Source organism: Miscanthus floridulus, chromosome 16 (assembly GCF_019320115.1).
Source record: "Miscanthus floridulus cultivar M001 chromosome 16, ASM1932011v1, whole genome shotgun sequence".
Lineage (NCBI taxonomy): Eukaryota > Viridiplantae > Streptophyta > Magnoliopsida > Poales > Poaceae > Miscanthus > Miscanthus floridulus.
This window is the reverse complement of record NC_089595.1, coordinates 10,100,900-10,117,435: the sequence shown is the minus strand read 5'-3', so window position 1 is coordinate 10,117,435 and position 16,536 is coordinate 10,100,900. Positions and strand designations below refer to the sequence as shown.

General features: G+C 46.7%; 1 protein-coding gene across 1 annotated transcript; it reads right to left on the bottom strand.

The window, feature by feature from the left end:
* Positions 1–311: 311 nt before the first annotated feature.
* LOC136512466 (E3 ubiquitin-protein ligase ORTHRUS 2-like) lies at positions 312–6,877 on the bottom strand. The gene is given in 10 exon segments (XM_066506422.1): positions 312–839; positions 841–1,202; positions 1,293–1,507; positions 1,613–1,751; positions 1,823–1,925; positions 2,025–2,089; positions 2,562–2,661; positions 2,907–3,032; positions 3,165–3,697; positions 6,225–6,877. Coding segments are annotated over 10 exon segments (2,286 nt in total). The 5' UTR covers positions 6,648–6,877; the 3' UTR covers positions 312–619.
* Positions 6,878–16,536: the final 9,659 nt, after the last annotated feature.

Sequence of the window (16,536 nt, the reverse complement as noted above, 5' to 3'; positions counted from 1 at the left end):
TCCTTGTTTGAATGGTTGCCTGCCACTGCGTTCATCATCTAGCAAGCTATACTTAGAACAAACGACTGTAAAGATACCCCGCCCCCCCCCCCCCCCCCCCCCCACCCCCCCGCCCCACCACCACCACCACCACCCAAAAAAAACAATCTCCCAAGTCCAGAGCTGACTGTATCTCGGGGCCAGAACTGACTTGGGACCTCTATAGAATTTGGGATTCAAGGTGAATTATAGAATTTCCAGTGAACGAGCAAGCAGGTAGGATGCGGCACTCGATCAGATAAAATCACGCGCATAAGAGTACGACATAGAATAGTCATAGACAGATATTAAATTCAAGTAGGAAACGGGAATTATACGCCCAATGGGTCTTAAATAGTTTTAAGGGTCTTGGATGAACGCTTAGCATCCAGGAAGCAGCAATCGGTCTACCAAAAAGAAACAGCTGCAACACTGCACAGCAAAGAGTGTCTTACTTGCACCACCCAACCAAAAGAAAACGCAAGGTTCCCAGTCTACGTACAACCACCCCAAAAAAGACGGCTCCTCGCTTCGACGACTGGCTTCTGCTTCCATCCAGACCATCAGCATCCACGCTCCACGCACCACGCTTCCTCTACCTTCAGCAACCAGCATCAGCTCCGGCACGGCTTCTGGTCCTCCTCGCCGGACTATCAGCTCCAGTGGCATTCACACTGCTGCTCCGGGTCACCCTGCGGCCGCTGCTCACAGCAGGACTGCCATTGCCTTCAGCATCCATATCACCACTCTTCCTGGTCCGTTTCACAGGAGTGCCGCACAAAGCAACCTCTTCCACCGCAGCACTGCTCTTCATCCTCTTGCGCTTTCTTCGTCTGTTTCGCAGCATCTTCATCAACCTTGCACTTCTTCGTCTGTTCCGCAGCATCTTCATCAACTAACACATCCACCACTTCAGTCGTGCCCATCTTTGACTTTTTATCATCTTTTCCTCCCTCCTTGATTTCAACCACAATCTTCACAGAACCATCAGCATTAGCATCAGCGTTTGCACTGTCTTGATCTTCCTCATTCAAGCCGCTATCATCCTCTCCCTTCACCAAAGCACCATCATTTTCCTCCGAGTCACCATCACCACATTCCTCAGCATCATCCGAAGCCACCTTGCCTTCTTCAACAGCCTTGCGTTGCAAAGTCTCAATCAGCTCCATCATTTCCCGGTTGATCTGAAACAAATACATAACAAAAGCATATCATATGACCAACTCTGCACTCTAGAGTATATATGCTTCAACAAACTCAGTACTTCAACACACCTGGGGATTCTCTAAGAAGTCACAGATGTCAGTTGGGCAGGAAGGGCACGTCTTCACAATCTTCTGTGCCCTTAGAGTCCGACCACCACGGCTTCTTTCCCTCACAGAGGACTGGCTATCATATTTCCCAAGCAAACAAGTCTTGCAAAAGTTGTGAGCACATGGAGTCGTAAGTGGTTCTTTAATCACCGCCCGGCAGATAGAACAACCAAACTCTGCAGGATCAGGGTACACAAACAAATCCTGAGACCACACTTTCACAGCAACATCATAAAAGGAACCTAAGAAGTAAATAATAAATCAAACAGAAGAGCAAGAACCTTTAAGCAGCCTTTCAGCAACAGACAAATGAGCCCGCTTTGTTGCTCTCCGGATTTGCTTGTCGGTCTCAGGATCCCCAGAGAGAACAGGCTTCTTGCTGACTGGCGGAGGCACCATCCATTTCCAGCCATCTTTCTCCTATCACAATGAATACAAACCATCCATAACACAGTACAGTAACACTGAAAGAAGAAACAGGATGCACATACATCATAATCCCATGAAGGATGCCCTTTCCTCTCTGTTATATCAGTTGCACCTTGCAGCTCCTTTATCTTTGGCAAGGGTCTTGGACGATCACCGTGATCATCACTAAAAATCAGAGCACAGATGTCAGCAGGAAGAATCACATTTTTTTCCTGAAGATCAGGAACTAGTCTAGAAGTGATGAGGCTAAGTGTTTTGTCCAACCTGGTCCAAGGAGCTGGTTCATTGTCACAGCGTACAAAGAGATACCTGCAGACCTTGAACTTACCCTGTGGCAAAAAAAAAAGACAGAAGAGTAAATACATTTCCATATGCTTTTGTCAGCTAATAAGTAGCTGCATACTCCCTCCGTCCACATATACTAGGTGTAACCATATTTTTTTTCTGTCCTTGAATACAAGGCAGCTCTGCTCATGGCTGCATGCAACATTTATGCTCGGAATTTTTGGCTCTCGCGCATGCAGCTGGCCGTTAGCACTAGACGTTAGACAGAAGGATACTACATGCGCATGAAAGCCAAAACGGAATGCATGCGGGGGCGAGTGCTAATGGCGTATGACGGAGAACCGTGGGGTACAGTTATTTGGAGGCGAAATTAAAGGAAGACACCTAAAAACACGTGGTAATTAATCAGCTCCTTGGTCTTGGTGTTTTTTGAGTTGCAGCTACTATACGTGGACAGAGGGAGTAGTATGAAACTATATCTACATCTGCAATCTGTATAAAGGAGAACTAAGTTACCTGAATACCAATCTTCCTCCAGCACTTCTCAATTCTATAAACCCCGTCATACCTCACACCATTTTCAGGAGCATATGAGGATCGCTTCTCTTTGTGCGACCTATTAAGACAATATAGTGAGACAAAGGTTCAACAATTGCAGGACATAGTGTATACTAACTGTCAAAACACCCAACAACCTCAATGTTTCAGAATTCAGGAAACAGAGAGATAGACAAGACTAAATACAACCAGGAAACATCATTGACATTATCAAGCAAGAGCAGGGCCCCAGTCATATAAAAAAACAGAAATCGCCAGAAGATTGCAGTTTTATGTGCAAGTATTTATCAAAAGAAAGCATACCGCACAACCCTGACAGGGTAGCCCTTCAAGCAACTAATGCGTAAAGCAGCATTCAGCTTCTCAAATTTCTGATCAGATGACTGCTCCTTGTTTGTACGCTTGTTACCACTTAGATCCCTCCCACCACTGCATTAGTAGATATAATTTTGCAGGACATTTCACTAGTAGAAATAATTTTGCAGACATTTCAATAAGGAGATGACATGTAGGATCAGTCATGAAAAGTAAGGAGAACAGCAAGTGGTTAAATTAGTAAACCTTCCAGTGTAAAGAAACCACTCTCCATGATCTTCGTCATCTTCATACCCTCCTGAAAGAGCTACTGACTGAGCACCATACGTAGACTGGCCAGCAATACCAGCCACATGAGGAAAGTGAGCACCCCATTGTCTGCACTCAAGTCGGTCCTCCCATGTTTCCCCAACTCGAACACCAATATTCCTGCGGGGGTCATTTTCTGCAAGAATGGGGCCAAAATGATCAGGTGCAATGGTCACAAAGATCTGGCCACTTGATGCGTTTGCTTTTCCAGACTTCTTAGCCCTGTCGGTTGTAAATGCCTTATCAGGCCTATCATCATTTCGTATGTAGTGATACGGAACTGCCGAGCCAGCAGAGTTAGGATTCTTTGAAATCTTAGCCATCCTGATAACTTCAACTAGCGCAGAGTTGATTCTTGGCTGCTCAGCCATTTTGGCCGGGATCTGTCCCCGACATTTCCCACAGGTCCTCTTCCCATTCTGAATCCACTTCTGGAAGCATTTCAAGCAGAAGTTATGGCCACAGGGTGTCTGCAAAAGAAAAGCATATAGAGATTAGAATTGGCACAAGCAATTATTGAGTGAAATGGTTAATCATCTCCTAAAGAGTAAAGACTAAAGAGACTACCACTATGTTACCAATTAAAGAAACTCCGTACAGAAACCGTTACAAACATACAGACAATGCATGATCCGTGATATCTGGTAAGTTTCAGTAAACTAACACTTACCAATTAAGGAACATTACAAATATACATTATGCAGATACTTCACTAAGGGTAAAAATCTGATTGGGAAACAAGGATATACAGTGCAGAATAAAAGTGTATCGATACAGGTTTATATCTGAACAAATAAAAAATAAAAATGGGAATATATTGTAAGAGCTTTTTTTTACTTTGTTTTATTTTATTTAAAAAGACAGAAGGAGCACTGGGACTCAAAATTATAGCAATATAGGCATATCTGAAATAAATAAATAATAAAAAACGAAAATAGATGCAAGAACACAGAAGGTGCGTTGGGTTATTTATCTTATGTTGTTATTTTTGTGGGGAAAAAAACAGCAGGACCACTGGGACTCAAAAATGTAGCGGTACAGGTTGATATCAGAAATCTGAAATAAATAAGAACGAAAATAGATGGCATGAACATACAGAGGAGGCTTGGGGTTTTTTTTTTTAACTATTTTCATTTTTAATTAAAAAAAGCCGCGGCACTGGGACTAGAAAGTGTAGGAATACAGGTCAAGAAGCAAGCAAGCAAACACAAAGGCAAACAGTGGATGAGCATCCAGAGCCTTGGGATTTGAACAGGCCGAACCAGAAGGGAGGAGATCTAGGGGAGTACACGCGCATCACTCTAGAAGACGATTCGGCGGCTGATGTAAAAAGAAAAGAGAGTTTTGTTTTTACCGTGACGGGTCGTTCGGGGAGCTTCATGCAGAAGACGCAGCTGAAGTTCTTGCCCAAGATCTCGAGGGCATCGTCGGCCGCTTCGTCGTCGTCGTCGTCGGGGGCGTCTCCGGCGAGGAGGACCTGGCGGCGGCGCGCCTTCTCCTGGTCGGAGAGGGTGTGGTCGGCCTCGATGGCGCGGATTTTGGCGACGAGGGTGTTGGCGGAGCCCGAGGGAGCGGGGTCGGCGGCGGCGGCGGCGGCGGGGTCGGGGGAGCAGTCGGGGCAGCTCCAGCTGGCGGCGTCGGCGAGGGCGGGGGGCTTGGAGAGGCACGGGGAGTGCCAGGGCGTGGCGCAGGTGGAGCAGAGGAGGAGGTCGACCTCCGGCGGGGAGGCGGCGCGGCAGACCATGCAGACGCCATCGCCGTCGCAGGGGAGGTCCGGCATGGCGGCGGCGGCGCTCAGGCTAGGGTTTCGCGGTCGGAACGGGGAATGATGGCGGATCGGTGGGGCGAGGAAATGGAAGGCGGAGGCATGAGGGGTTTTGGTGTTGGTGGGGTAGTCGTGGTGGTGGTGGAGACTCGGGGTTCAAATTTTGGGTTTTGCCGTTGGGCGGGCGAGCACGGCTCCTTCCTTCCGGGCTTCCCTCCCAATTTTCCCCCCTCCCTCCATGGCGCCCACTTTGGACGGGAAGAGGTGGAACGGGCGGGTCCCACCCACCGGCAGATGCGGGTTTCTGTGTGCCACCGCCAGCGGGTCCCTTTTCCGACACGGGCCCACAGATCGGTGCCTGAGAAGTCGTAGCAGCAGTCACCGTGGATCAAGGCTTTCGGGGCGTTTCGGGAAGGGAGCGGAGCGCCAATGGACAGTGGGCGGCTCCTATGGAATGACCGATCGTACTCCGACTGAGAGCTGACGGAACGGGGGTCCTCTCCTGGTTTGCCACCCGTTCGGCTTACTCCGTGTTGGATTTGTTCAGCTTTTTTTTTTAGTCGGAACATTATTTTTTTTATAATAATTTAGTTGGAATAGTGTTTTTCAATTAGTTGTAACCAAGATTTAGATCAGCAAACGGGCCATAATAAAATCGACCATACGAAGAGAACTAATTAAGGGCTAAATTAATTAGATTAGAAATATTTATTTTATGTAATGAAAAGATATATAGAGATTATTAAGGATTGCTAGTAGTATGTCTATAGTAACGAAAGAAGATATATTCACTGAAGATAAAAAGGTTTAAAATTGATCGGGTGAAAGAGGCGAGTCAAAAGTCTTGCATTCGAAACATTTGAAAGAGGCGATGTACATAAACATTGTGCGCCAGAGCGACTTCAATATTGTGGGCCTACCGGTCGTTAGGTCATTTCAAGTTTTTTTTTGGTCGTTGAGAAGTTTGGGTTCTAAGACCGTCTCCGATAAGAAAGGGTTTAACTATTTTCATTTTTAATTAAAAAAAGCCGCGGCACTGGGACTAGAAAGTGTAGGAATACAGGTCAAGAAGCAAGCAAGCAAACACAAAGGTAAACAGTGGATGAGCATCCAGAGCCTTGGGATTTGAACAGGCCGAACCAGAAGGGAGAAGATCTAGGGGAGTACACGCGCATCACTCTAGAAGACGATTCGGCGGCTGATGTAAAAAGAAAAGAGAGTTTTGTTTTTACCGTGACGGGTCGTTCGGGGAGCTTCATGCAGAAGACGCAGCTGAAGTTCTTGCCGAAGATCTCGAGGGCATCGTCGGCCGCTTCGTCGTCGTCGTCGTCGGGGGCGTCTCCGGCGAGGAGGACCTGGCGGCGGCGCGCCTTCTCCTGGTCGGAGAGGGTGTGGTCGGCCTCGATGGCGCGGATTTTGGCGACGAGGGTGTTGGCGGAGCCCGAGGGAGCGGGGTCGGCGGCGGCGGCGGCGGGGTCGGGGGAGCAGTCGGGGCAGCTCCAGCTGGCGGCGTCGGCGAGGGCGGGGGGCTTGGAGAGGCACGGGGAGTGCCAGGGCGTGGCGCAGGTGGAGCAGAGGAGGAGGTCGACCTCCGGCGGGGAGGCGGCGCGGCAGACCATGCAGACGCCATCGCCGTCGCAGGGGAGGTCCGGCATGGCGGCGGCGGCGCTCAGGCTAGGGTTTCGCGGTGGGAACGGGGAAGGGGAATGATGGCGGATCGGTGGGGCGAGGAAATGGAAGGCGGAGGCATGAGGGGTTTTGGTGTTGGTGGGGTAGTCGTGGTGGTGGTGGAGACTCGGGGTTCAAATTTTGGGTTTTGCCGTTGGGCGGGCGAGCACGGCTCCTTCCTTCCGGGCTTCCCTCCCAATTTTCCCCCCTCCCTCCATGGCGCCCACTTTGGACGGGAAGAGGTGGAACGGGCGGGTCCCACCCACCGGCGGATGTGCCACCGCCAGCGGGTCCCTTTTCCGACACGGGCCCACAGATCGGTGGCTGACAAGTCGTAGCAGTCACCGTGGATCAAGGCTTTCGGGGCGTTTCGGGAAGGGAGCGGAGCGCCAATGGGGGGGGGGGCATGGACAGTGGGCGGCTCCTATGGAATGACGCATTTGCCCCTGCGCCCGATTTGATTTGGGCCCGTTTAGTTCACCCAAAACGCCAAATTTTTTAAGATTCCCTGTCACATCGAATCTTTGGACGCATGCATGAAGCATTAAATATAAATAAAAAATAAAACTAATTACACAGTTTAGACGAAATCCACGAGACGAATCTTTTAAGCCTAATTAGACTATGATTGGACACTATTTATCAAATAACAACGAAAATGCTACAGTAGCATTTCGCCAAAAATTTCGTGAACTAAACCGGCCCTTGATTGACCGATCGTACTCCGACTTGGAGAGCTGACGGAACGGGGGTCCTCTCCTGGTTTGCGAATATAATAAAGTCGACCATACGAAGGGAACTAATTAAGGGCTAAATTAATTAGATTAGAGATATTTATTTTATGTAATGAAAAGATATATAGAGATTATTAAGGATTGCTAGTAGTATATCTATAGTAACGAAAGAAGAGATATTCACTGAAGATAAAAAGGTTCAAAATTGATCGGGTGAAAGAGGCGAGTCAAAGGTCTTGCATTCGAAACGTTTGAAAGAGGCGATGTACATAAACATTGTGCGCCAGAGCGACTTCAATATTGTGGGCCTACCAGTCGTTAGGTCATTTCAAGTTTTTTGGTCGTTGAGAAGTTTGGGTTCTAAGACGGTCTCCAATAAGCAGTCTATTCGTTTGGCTGTGACTTGTCGTAAATGATCATAAATTTTCAATCGAAATAGTATTTTTTTCTCACACAAACCAGCTAGCGGTACTTCTTCATGAACCAGCAACGATATGAACCAGCCAACCGAACAGGCTGAAGGAGACCTAAACCCAAAATGGATAGTAAAAGACTCAAAATCAGCCTTCAACAGATTACCTATACGGGAGACCTATTTTGAGTTGCCTGAGAGACACAACTAAAATATGAGTATCCTCTCTCCTGAAAACCCATTTACAGAAAGCATTTTTTTGTCTTGTTGTTGAAGAAGATGTCAAATAGGTATTGAACCTTTTGCCTGTAGCGTTATCCAAATGACGAATGGGTCTTGTATTTTAGGTGTTGTTGTTAAAGATGACCTAATAAATGAGAATCAAGATTCTACCAAGGATAGTAGAAATCTCTACAACTAAAGCATTCATAATTATTCTGTCCACATATGCTACACCAAAGTCGCTCCATACGATCAGATCAGGAAGACAACGCGTACTCGCTCCATACGATCAGCTCAATCCCCATAACAACCGCAGCAAATCAGAAAGGTAAAAATTAATCCCCGTAACAATCGTGATCAATTCCACGATCATCCCACGTCGTCAATTAGTACCACCTAAAAACCTCATAGGGTTTCATCCACAACGTACATCGGTTTCATCCACAACGTACATCGTGTACACGCTTGTCCCCGAGAATACGTTGATCGGTCTTACCAAAAGGAAAATTCTAGACGCTCGCCCCCAGGATATACGGTGCACGTGCATGCCCACATGCAAAATCCGGATTGGTCTTGGTCAAAAGAAAAATTCTAGATCAGTCTTAGCCTATCCACGTGCAATCCGCATCAGACCACCTAAAAAAGGAGATAATCATTGTGTATACGATCGCCACGTCCACATAGGTAGCTATCTTCTATCTATCTATCTACACCTAAAAAATCCCTACAGCTATCATCTGCATCGCCCCGTCCCACGTCAAAAAAAACACAGTAAAAAAACAACCTCCCCATTTCCAAATCGAAAAAAAATCAAATACGACAAAAAAAACGTTTTCGTAAAAAAAACATATACACAGCAAGAGATGAGTATATATTGGGTATTGGCTTATAGATTTTTTACTGGTTAGGGTACAAAAGAGATGAGTATATATTTTAATCTCTACTATAAGGGACCAATCAAAACTATATTATGTCTTCTAAAAAAAGTCACCTACTGAGAGACTACAACCATTGTGCACCAACGAAATTGTTCCAAGAATTACCATATCATTAAAAGCTATGGCTCCTAATCTTTTCTCATAGGCTTTAACTTGATCCGATGGCCAACGTTATTTGGATCTCCCCCATCCAGGCTTCAACGCACGCCTCACATATCCCGCGGTCTACGGTAAAATGGAAACCAATGGAAGTCAATCAAGACAAATATGGAAGTCGGTCAAAGCAAATAGGAAGGAGGGATCCGTGACTCCGATCAAGGCAATTTCCAGCCCATCCCGCAGTCTACGGTAAAATGGAAACCAATGAAAGTCAATCAAGTCAAATATGGAAGTCAGTCAAGACAAATAGGAAGGAAGGATCCGTGACTCCGATTAAGGCAATTTCTAGAATTGTCATCTCTACTATAAGGGACCAATCAAAACTATACTAGGTCTTTGTCAGTGCGGGACCCATGGGATACCCCGTAAGGAAGGGAGAAGAACTAGTCTAACTAGGATTCTTCTCCTGTAATCTTAGTAGTATTATTATTCTGTAATCCTACTAGGAACTCTCATTATAAACCAACTAGGACTCTAGCCTCCTAACTATATAAAGGAGGACATGGCTCCTTAGATCGGGAGTTCAGAGAACAATTGTACGACACAACACTTGACAATCAATCCAACGCAAAGGCTAAATGCCGACTGGACGTAGGGCTATTACTCGATCAAAAATCATGGGCCCGAACTAGGATAAATCGATTGTCTCTTGCATTTACCGTCGAGTTCTGCATACGCTGAAGCCTGAACAAACTGCCCCATGGACCCCGTGGCATGCTATCGGTGGTAAAACATCGACAGCTGGCGCTAGCTATAGCAAGACACATAAGAACTACAAAATACATCCGGGGGCTGCTCTACTTCACAAACTACTATATTCATGACTACAGAGACTTCAGAACAAGCAACAAAACGCTCAATGAATCAAAATAGCACTCCAGGAGGGTATTTATAGACCGAAGGAGTGGTGCACATGGACCAGGAGCACCAACGAAATAAGCCTAACAAAGGATACAGTGAAAAGACAGAATTCAATGAAAGAGGACTCAGGCGTGAAGGAATAGTATCCAAGGACAAGCATATTCAAAAGGATATACCAACACTGTACAACTCGTGAACAAACAGCATTCACACTCAACCACCACCATACAACTACATCTGACAACAGCAGACTACCAGAGAATATGCCAAGACCCTACATTAGAGTTCTTCCTGAACAAAACAACCCGGATATATGCTCGGAGGCTGCAACAGGAGAGGTATACAGTTCTTTCGAACAACTCAGATTCAAGACACTCCAACTTTTTGTTCCAAATAGCAAGAGGCTCGGGGGGCTACACTCAGTGAGTGCACTTTTTCCTTCAAAAAAGCGCACATCACTCAGAAGACTTCTTCAGGACAGACGACTTTAGGGCTACACGATAAAAAAACCCAGACATAGCTATATCCAAGCTCTTTTTGACAAAAAGAACCCAGACATAGCTAAATCCGAGCTCTTTTCGACAAAGAACCCGGGTATATGCTCGGGAACCCTTCGACGAAGAATCAGGGCGATTTCAAGAAAAGACCCTCAAGCTCCTTATGCCAAACAGCAAGAGGCTCGAGGGCTACATCCAAATGGGAGTACTTTTTTCTTCAAAAAGGTACACACCACGCAAAGATCTCAGGAAGCGCTACACGATTTCGCTCAAGAAAGCATTCAGACGATGCTTGTTCCTGCTCGATAAGACTTGAAGGAACAAGATGAGGCTTCCAGAACTCAACCATGAAGTGCTCGAGGGCTTGTTAGTGCGGGACCTATGGGATACCCCGCAAGAAAGGGAGAAGAACTAGTCTAACTAGGATTCTTCCCCTGTAATCTTAGTAGTAGTATTATTCTATAATCCTACTAGGAACTCTTATTGTAAACTGACTAGGACTCTGGCCTCCTGACTATATAAAGGAGGGCAGGGCTCCTTAGATCGAAAGTTTAGAGAACAATTGTATGACACAATACTTGATAATCAATCCAACGCAAAGGCTAAACGCCGACTAGACATAGGGCTATTACTCGATCAAAGATCGAGGGCCCGAACCAGGATAAATCAACTGTCTCTTGCGTTTACCGTTAAGTTTTGCAGACGCTGAAGCCCGAACAAACTGCCCTAGGGACCCCCATGGCAGGCTATCGGTGGTGAAACAAAGATCGAGGGTCCGAACTAGGATAAATCGACTGTCTCTTACGTTTACTGTCGAGTTCTACATACGCTGAAGCCCGAACAAACTGCCTTAGGGACCCCCATGGTAGGCTATCAGTGCTCAGACATCGCCAGCGACGCCGGGGACTCCACGCTCCTTGGTGCTCGATCATCGCTGGCGACGCCGGGGACTCCTCGCTCATCGGTGCTCGATCATCGCTAGCGACGCCGGGGACTCCTCGCTAGCGATGCCCGAACAAGCTGTCGATGTTTCACCACCGATAGCCTACCACGGGGGTCCCCGGAGCAGTTTGTTCGGGCTTCAGCGTATGCAGAACTCGACGGTAAACATAAGAGACAGTCGATTTATCCTGGTTCGGGCCCTCGATCTTTGTTTCACCACCGATAGCCTGCCACGGGGGTCCCCGGGGCAGTTTGTTCGAGCTTCAGCATATGCAGAACTCGACGGTAAACGCAAGAGACAGTCGATTTATCCTGATTCGGGCCCTCGATCTTTGATCGAGTAATAGCCCTATGTCCAGTCGGCGTTTAACCTTTGCGTTGGATTGATTGTCAAGTGTTGTGTCGTACAATTGTTCTCTGAACTCCTGATCTAAGGAGTCATGCCCTCCTTTATATAGTCAGGAGGCCAGAGTCCTAGTTGGTTTACAATGAGAGTTCCTAGTAGGATTATAGAATAATACTACTACTAAGATTACAGGGGAAGAATCCTAGTTAGACTAGTTCTTCTCCCTTCCTTGCGGAGTATCCCATGGGTCCTGCACTGACAAGCCTCCGAGCACTTCATGGTTGAGTTCTGAAAGCCTCATCTTGTTCCTTCAAGTCTTGTCGAGCAGGAACAAGCGTCATCCAAGTGCTTTCTTGAGCGAAACCATATAGCGCTTTGTGAGATCTTCGCGTGGTGTGTACCTTTTTGAAGAAAAAAGTACTCCTATTTGGATGTAGCCCTCGAGCCTCTTGCTGTTTGGCACAAGGAGCTTGAGGGTCTTTTCATGAAATTGCCCTAATTCTTCGTCGAAGGGTTCCCGAGCATATACCCGGGTTCTTTATCGAAAAGAGCTCGGATTTAGCTATGTCCGGGTTCTTTTTGTCGAAAAGAGCTCGGATATAGCTATGTCCGGGTTCTTTTTATCGTGTGGCCCTGAAGTCGTCTGTCCTAAAGAAGTCTTCAGAGTGACGTGCACTTTTTTGAAGAAAAAAGTGCACTCACTGAGTGTAGCCCCCGAGCCTCTTGCTATTTGGAACAAAAAGTTGGAGGATCTTGAATCTGAGTTGTTTAAAAGAACTATATACCTCTCATGTTGTAGCCCCTGAGCATATATCTGGGTTGTTTTGTTCAGAAAGAACTCTGATGTAGGGTCTTGGCATATTCTCTGGTAGTCTGCTGTTGTCAGATGTAGTTGTATGGTGGTGGTTGAGTGTGAATGATGTTTGTTCATGAGTTGTACAGTGTTGGTATATCCTTTCGAATATGCTTGTCCTTGGGTACTGTTCCTTCATGCCTGAGTCCTCTTTTATTGAATTCTGTCTTTTCACTGTGTCCTTTGTTAGGCTTATTTCGTTGGTGCTCCTGATCCATGTGCACCGCTCCTTCGGTCTATAAATACCCTCCTAGAGTGCTGTTTTGATTCATTGAGCATTTTGTTGCTTGTTCTGAAGTCTCTGTAGTCATGAATATGGTAGTTTGTGAAGTAGAGCAGCCGCCGAGCGTATTTTGCAGTTCTTGTGTGTCTTGTTGTAGCTGGAGGGAGTCTTGTGATAGGGATTAGAGGTAGGCTAATCCCGCAGTAGCATCGTACTTGGAAGTACATGGCGGTAGTTGGAGGGAGTCTTGTGATGTGGGATGCGATCCTTCATATGGCAGTTCTGGGTTGATCCTCATCGCCTGCCTTGAGACTGTCCGGTGCAGATCAGCATCATATCTAGCATCACATCGGACTTGGGTAGACAGATGCCTGTCGGCCTTCTTTGCTCCATGTTGTCCTACCGTGCTGTTGATTTCCGCCTTGGATGCGCTGCGCCCGTCCTTTGAAGAAAATAGTGTAGCCGAGGGCGGTTTGTCCTGCCGAGTAGCAATTTGGAACACGTAGTCGTTCCAGAGCCTAGCCGTGTCTGGGTTCCTCTTTGCTACTTTGCTTTTCATGGTACCGAGTTCGTTGAGTCTTGTAAGATGCGTAATCTTCTATTTTTGAAACTAGTTATAATAGAAAGAATCTTGTCTTTTGAGTTGCAATTCTTTATTTTTCTGGTGTCCCGGTTGTTGATGAGATTTCTGAGTTCTTTCTATAACGACCGGGTCGTTGCGCTCCTTGTGAGATAACCCTTCTTTGCTTTATTGTTGATGAGTTCTTTTTGTGGTGATATGATAATTCTGCCATGGTGCTGGATGGATAAGTCTGAAATCTGTCCGTTGAACTGTACCGTTGTGTGGATTTGAGCTGTCCTTTATTTTCACTGCGTCGGTAAATGGACCGTTACGTCCTCATGCCGTGTTAAAATGGGCCTTGTGGGCCACATTTTTACCGGTGTAAAATCTATTTAAAGGCCTTTCTCCTCCTTTTCTTTGGTACCCTGTCTTTGCCTTGAAAACCCTAGCCTTCGCAACTCTGCTGTTGCCATTGCCGCCATCATCTGAGCGTCGTTGTCTTAGCCTCGTCTTTCCCTAGTGCCTTTTTGTTTCTGCTAGTACATGGGTAGGAAGAAAGCCATGAGCAAGTCCCAGGCAACCTTTGTGGATGAGGAGTTATCACTTTCTGTGATCGAGAACCAAGAGTTCGTGGCCATGAGGGCTACCCAGAAGGCTTGGCTGGCTCCAACAATGACTGAAGACCAGCTTCGCGAGCTTGTTAGCGATGGTCTGATCCAAAGCAAGGACATTGCTAAATGGAGAGCTCTAGGCAAGCATCGGGTCTCTGCTCCAGGTCCTGTTGAGATTATTCTTTTTGTCTCCTTTATCCGTGCTAGACTTTGCCTTCCTGCTTCTGCCTTCCTTCATCAATTTCTTGGTTATTTTGGGGTTAGTCTAAACCAACTAACTCCTAATGTCGTCCTCCATCTTTCTATTTTTGTTCATCTTTGTGAAACTTTCCTTGGAATTCCTCCTTCTCTTTCTCTCTTTCGTCACTTCTTTCGTCTGAAGCCTCAACCCCGTCATGAAGACACTAATGTTCTTGGCGGCTACGGGATTTAGTTTCGCTAGGGTTTCAAAAGCAAATTCTTTGACTATGACCTAGTTGATTCTGTGAGGGATTGGCATGCCGACTGGTTTTACACCGCCAATCTGATTCCCCCTCTCACTGTTCATTTTAGATCTGGTCCCTCGGTTAATGACCGTTGGGAAAAGATCCCTCTAATGTCGGACGAGCTCCAAGCGATCCAGTCGTTTCTTGAGAGGATAAGTACTCTGAAACAGCAGGGCTTGACAGGCTTTGGTATCGTCTCAAGTTTTCTTCGCCGTCATGTTCAGCCTCTAAAGGAGCGAGAGAACTTCGATTTTGAGTACTCTAGGCTGAGGATCCTTCTCGCATGGTCCCTGCCCATGAGTTGACTGACGAGGAGGTACTCGAGCGTCTTCAGAAGATGCTGAAAGGAGCAAGCGTTGTCCCGCTTACTGTCTCTGAGTACCATGCAAACAACCTGCTTCCAGCTATAAGTTGTTTTTTCTTTGTGCGGGTACTTTTTGTATTTCTTTTGCTGTACCCATTTTTGCTTAATCTTCCTTGTCTTGTTGTTTTACTCTTTTATAGGAATTGGGACGTAATTTCGCTGATCCAATTCCCCTTGATGAACTCCCTACAAATTTGGATGCTGGGGGTAGTCTTGCTGGGGCGTCTTTGACCAGTAAGTTTCAAACTGCTATTATGCTTCCTAGTGTTTCTTCCACATTTTCTGACGTATATGAAGAGTATGTTCCTCGTCTAGTTCCTCGAGGCCCTCGTAGTGTCGGAAAGAGGGGTCGAGCTAAAAGTTCTTCTAGTTTGTCTTCTGCCAAGAAGTCTCGCCAGTCAAGTACTCGTCCAGGTACTCCAGTTGTAGCTAGCATGCTCTTAGGTGAGCATATTAATATGCTCTGTCCCTTTGTTTTTTGGTTTTTGTCTTGAACCGAGTACTTTTGTCCTTTTTCAGCTGGTGCTATGGTGGCCTTGGTTGAGAGTGAGGAAGAAGAAGATGATGATGTTCCCCTCGTTACTCGTCGGTGAGCTCTTTTCTTGTTTTCCTATTGTTGAAACCCTCTTCTTGTTTTGACTTTGGTCTTGTTCTCTTATAGTAGGCGGTCGTCGAGTACCAGTTCTTCTGAGGCTCCGGCACCGAGTTCTTTTGTAGCTCTGTTATCGAGTTCTTCTAGTGCTCCGGTACCGGCTATACCGCTCCTGCCGCTGAGTGGCAGTGACGTTTTTGCTGCCGTGGTTCCCCCTACAAGGTCTTCTTTTGGTTTTATGAAGAAGAAGATAGCTGAGTGAGTGAATTCTGGTTTTATTTCTCTGCTTCTGTTCTCCTTTTTCTTATTCTTTTTGACGGGTTTCCTTGTCAACTTTCAGGCCTTCATCTTCCCCAAGCCTCCAGTCGACTTCTTGTCAAACCTCTAGTGCGCCCTTACGTACTGAGTCTCAGGACTCAGAACACACGGGTGCCGAGGTGGCTGTGAGGGGGATAGAGTCCATAGCTGCTGATTTGCTAGCTCCCGAAGTGACCGTGGCCATGGCGGCGGGTTCATCTAAGGGATTGGCCTTGGCTTCCCAAGAGATTGCCCTGGTTGTGCCTTCTTCGCCTCGACCGACTTCTCCTTCTCCTCTTCTTGCCTCCGATGGTCTGCCTTTTGCTGATGACGTGGTGCAGCAGTTTGATGCCACTCATTGACTGTCGGAGCTAACTGCCACCTGGGGAAGCTTATTGACCCTTGCGACTTCTTTTGGGGAAAAGCTCCAAGTAAGTTTTTCTGTAGTTCTTTCTTTGGATGTTCATTTTTCTTCTGTCCTTATGTCTTGTTTTTCTTTGTCTCTTTTTGCTCAGTCTTTTTCTCATGATCATACCAGCTTCTTTTTCTCATCTGAAAATGAGAAAAAGTTGTCCTCTGAGGTGAGTACCCTGAAGGCAGAGCTTGACCTCTATCGGGCCAAGCTGGAGACTAAGCGTTAGACGCATTAGAAGGAGGAGAAGGCTCTTCATGCCCAGGTGGTAGAGGTGAAGAAGCAAAAGGATGCTGCGGTGGAGTCCATGAAGAACGAGTGCAAAGGTATTGCAGGTTCCGCTTGTTTCCTTTTGTATTCTGGCTT